This window comes from Eufriesea mexicana, unplaced genomic scaffold, assembly GCF_001483705.2.
Source record: "Eufriesea mexicana isolate 0111107269 unplaced genomic scaffold, ASM148370v2 scaffold1030, whole genome shotgun sequence".
Lineage (NCBI taxonomy): Eukaryota > Metazoa > Arthropoda > Insecta > Hymenoptera > Apidae > Eufriesea > Eufriesea mexicana.
Window position 1 is genome coordinate 941,330 of NW_016909159.1, and position 4,699 is coordinate 946,028.

General features: G+C 28.5%; 1 protein-coding gene across 1 annotated transcript in view; it reads left to right on the forward strand.

The window, feature by feature from the left end:
* The first annotated feature begins 1,162 nt into the window (after positions 1–1,162).
* The window catches only part of Cht7 (chitinase 7), a 17,039-nt gene continuing 13,502 nt past the window's right edge, over positions 1,163–4,699 (forward strand). The window contains exons 1-2 of the mRNA XM_017899968.1: positions 1,163–1,336; positions 3,756–3,993. Of these exons, the coding sequence (XP_017755457.1) occupies positions 1,163–1,336; positions 3,756–3,993 (412 nt within the window). The remainder of the gene's footprint in view (positions 1,337–3,755; positions 3,994–4,699) is intronic.

The following is a 4,699-nucleotide window of genomic DNA, read 5'->3' on the forward strand; positions in this document are numbered from 1 at the left end:
ATTTCCTTTTTTTTTTTTTTTTTTTTTTTTTTTAAGATGAGATTACGGAAGCAAATGACTATAACGAGCGAAAGGCGTTAATCTCCATTTTCGTTCCTCTGATATATAAGTCATTACATAAGAGTGTCCCGTACAAGCTCGAGTGAGCAGAGTTATGCAAACTTTAAACAAAATTGACACTAATATCTCGAAAAACTTTCTCGAGTAAATTTCTTCTTTCCAGCACGCATTTAAATGCTTTTATTCTGGTTAGCGTGTGCATACATATATCGTACAGTGGATATACATTAATATTAGTATTATATATAGTAATATCAGTATTATATTTGTATTATATATAAATAATATTTTTACTAATATAAATACTTTAAATGCTATTAATTCTAATATATAATTAATAATATATTAATATAATGTATTATTTTTAATATAATATATAATAATTAATAATAAAATAAATAACAAATATATAATATTAATAATTACTCGAGAAAATAATATTGATTGAGCATTTCAGTTAAGATCTAACATCATCTAATCTCTATTAACATATCTAACGTTATCTTATCAAAAATAATAAAGATTATTACTAGATATAAATAGCACAAAATATAAAAATTATAAAAATTGTAAGAATTGCAGAAATTACAAAAATTCTAAGTACAGAAATTTATAAAAATTGCAAAAATTATATAAATTATTCCCTATTGAGCAAATCTAAATATTCTTCTTTAATCGCTACATTTATGTCCAATTAAAAGCAATTTTAAATTTATATTTTCTACATTAAAATCACGAGATATAAATATAAACGATTATTGTAATCTTTAACTTAAACTATAAAATAAAAGACGGTTGCTATTAGAATAACAATGTCGATCGATGACGCACAAATTATATTTTTAACTCGATATTTGCCTCTTTAACACATTATGTACACGATCACCTTATTTATTATTTTATAAAACAATATAAGTCATCGTAAACGCTATTTTTCGAAGGACGCGACTAAGTCGTAATTCAAATTTCCCGCCAAAATTAAACTCTCCGAAACTAACCTCTCGCGTATCGTTAATTTTTCACCCACTCCCTGCCTTTATTTCGAAAATAAATAAAGATGAAAATGGAAACATACGTGCAATGCATTTTAAATATGGAAATAATGTTTGAAACAGGTACAAGGAAAAGATTTCGCAGACCAGCAACCGCCGCCCCATCGATCTCGAACGATCAGGAAGTCTCCGCTAGCGTGAACAGATTCAAGGTCACGCGAAACCGTATCAGTAACAAAAACAAAAAGAATGAAATCCAGACTGGTAAATCAGAGGATTACAAGGTAGGTATGATAATTATCCTCGCGTTTATGGTAGTATAAAAGATTCTGAACTCACTGAAACGTGACATAGTGAACACTGTCAGGATCACCATGATTAGTATTAAAAACAGATATTTTTATGCAGCAACATCGCTAAAATTTTTACTTTTAAGACTTAATTATAGTATTCTTTGTTATATGCATTATAATATAATAAAAAACATATATATATAAATAAAAATTTCATTCGTTATTTGTTATTGAAATAACAATTCGTTCATTTTCCATTATTCGAATCAAAAATTTATTCATTATTAAAATAACTATTCATTCATTCCTCGTTACTCAAATAAAAAAATTTTTATTTGCTGTTTAAATGAAAATTCATTCCTTCCTCGTTGCTCGAATAAAAGTGTAAAAATTTATTCAAGAAACGTCCAACATTAGAATTAAATTGTAACCTAACTGTAACTCTTTGCCTTCGTTTCACTATAGATCTATGCTATATCGATCAAGGATATGTAGAAGATTTCCTAATCACTTACATAATCCCCATCTATTCGTACCCTTTCCTCATTTATGCACCAGGTTTCTAATTCTACGATTCAAAAAATCCACGCTTCACGAATCGATGAATTCGCGTTTAACGTTTCCTATGTTATCTGTGTAGATAAATTTTGTCATTGTCTGAAAAATATCAAAGAGATGAAGGGAGATGATAATCCAGTTACGCAACATCAGATGAATGCAGAGGAGGATCACATTAGAGGATAACATTTCCTAATTTAATTCAGCTGTCTTTATTCCTATCATTTTTGTAATTTATGTATAAAAATTGCTTTACTATAAAATTCCCTTGTTTAGGAGAAAAAAATAATATTCTCTTCTCTTTTGCAAATTTTATTGTAGCTATTCATCATTTATATTCATTAAATAATCCTTAATGTTGGTCGAAATAAATATTTTCGTGTTACTATTCAAATTAAAGTAATTTTCAGATTTAAAGGATAGGTACTATGATAAAACAAAGAGAAATCTAAGTAGGCACTTAGATTAGGCGAGTAATATTACAGTTGGTTTGACTGCTATAGGGAGGTGTTTTAGGTTATGTTCTCTAGTAACAATTCCGATTGATACCGAAATCACACGGTAGATGTCGCCAATACTCGGCACTATTCGCAGTTTGTATACTGCGATTCCCTAGCTAGTGAATTCGAAACAATACCTTCATTTAACACTACAGTACACTCAATTTTATTTTCTATATGCACGCAATTATTCCTGTGTTGTATCTGTCGATAATACAGTGTCCACGTCGGTATCAAATGACATGGCCAAGCATACCGATAGATCACGTGTACAAACACGGAGTTATCGTTGCAGTGTTCAGATGGCGACTATCTTCGAGTCCAGAAAACCCCTAGGGGTAACCCCTAGGTACTTAATGCCAACTTAACCTCAAAAGATTGATAACTAACATTCAATTTCAATTTAATTTCTTAAGTATCAGTTACTATTAATTAATTACTACTAAATTGTCTGTAATAACTCAAACATTTGGGAGAACTTTAGTCTCTCATAAACCCTGTCAATAATACAATACAACATCGTGTAACATTGACAAGATATCAGTCAGAAATGTCAATACAATCAGATATTGAATTAAAACCAATAAAATTCTTCTGGCTTGAGAGAGTCCATAAATTTTATTCATACTCGAGCATACTATCTCTGGAATATCTTCAGTTACTGTTTCAAAAGTGGGAATACTTCTATTTAGCTGCTGACTATTTTTACAATCTCATTATACAATTTCTATCAACAATATTTCCTTAGTCTTCACTTTCAGGATCTTCATGACAGTAATTGACGTAGAAATAGAATAATTTACGTTATTAGGGTTTTTACATTATTTTAATAATTTAATAAATTTCTAATAATAGACTCTTTATGTCTGTACTAATATTTTGTATCATTCTTTATCATTCTGTCTCACTATACATATCACAATATCTCAGTATTCTTTGTCATTTGATTCTACAGGGTAACCAACTTCAATCTGTAAATAAAAATTACTAGTTAAGCCTACTAGTTATTACCTATTAATTAAGTTACTACTTATATCTCATATCAAAAATGAATAATTGCATTCGAGAATATTCTATAATTACTTTCTTTCTAATTGAACGCATAGAAAGTTATTTTTCAAATAAATAAACCGTTTAAATTGTTTAAATAATTTTAATACCTTTATTTTTTAATCATTTTTAAATCATTGTAAATATTTTATTTTTTTTAGAGAATATCAATAACGAAAAATCCTGTATGCTATTTTTATGGTTCTGTCAAGGAATGCCACCCTAATTACACTTTTTAAAGATAAAATATCAAGTGCGGGGAAAGAAGAGAGGAATCGTAATGCAATTTCAATTCTGTGCAGCTTGTATGTTACTATACAAACTGGTCCCAATATCGCACGAAAATTGGAAAGTTCATGCCAGAAGACATACAGCCAGACTTGTGTACCCACATCGTTTTCGCGTTCGGCTGGTTGAAGAAGAACAAGCTAACCAGCTTCGAGTCGAACGATGAAACGAAAGATGGAAAAACTGGATTGTACGAACGGATCGTTAACTTAAAGAAAGCTAATCCTTCTTTGAAAATTTTACTCGCCATCGGTAAGTATTTAAAAAAAAACAAAAATATATCGTCCTTGAAAAATAGACGAATTTACACAAAAAAGAAACTGTCGTATGGAAAATTTCAAATTTTGAATTTCTTAACACGTTGACTGCGAGGCAATTTTTCACGATTCCGGTCTAAGAATCCAATTTGATTTAATCGTGTTATATTATTAAAAACTTTATTTATAGTACATAGTAATAATGAAATTTGTCGTTAATTTTTTACAATTTTTACAATAAGCCAAACCTGATTTTTTCTTGTCTATCCTGATACCATTTATTCGTATTTACACTGTTATACTACGGATTTTCTCGTAGCTTTACAAATATGATAAGTAATGAAGGGACGAGATATCTCGTAGTAAGGCGTCCAGGGCAAGTAAACAAACTACGAGATATCTCGTAGTTGGCAGTCAACGTGTTAAACGCTTTTATCCATATTAAAATCTCCTCTAAAAGTGAAAAAAAAAATTTCAATTATTAATTTCACTACAATACTAAATTTTACTTCATATCTTTTTACCACATATTCCTCAACACATTTATTAAAAAGTATTTAATAATTTAAAGAAATTAATGTTTTGGAAAAAAGAATATATATATATATACCATTATATATATAAATATATCAAATATACTATTATTACTTATATTATATTATATAGTGTTATGTAGATATTATATAGTATTATATACTATA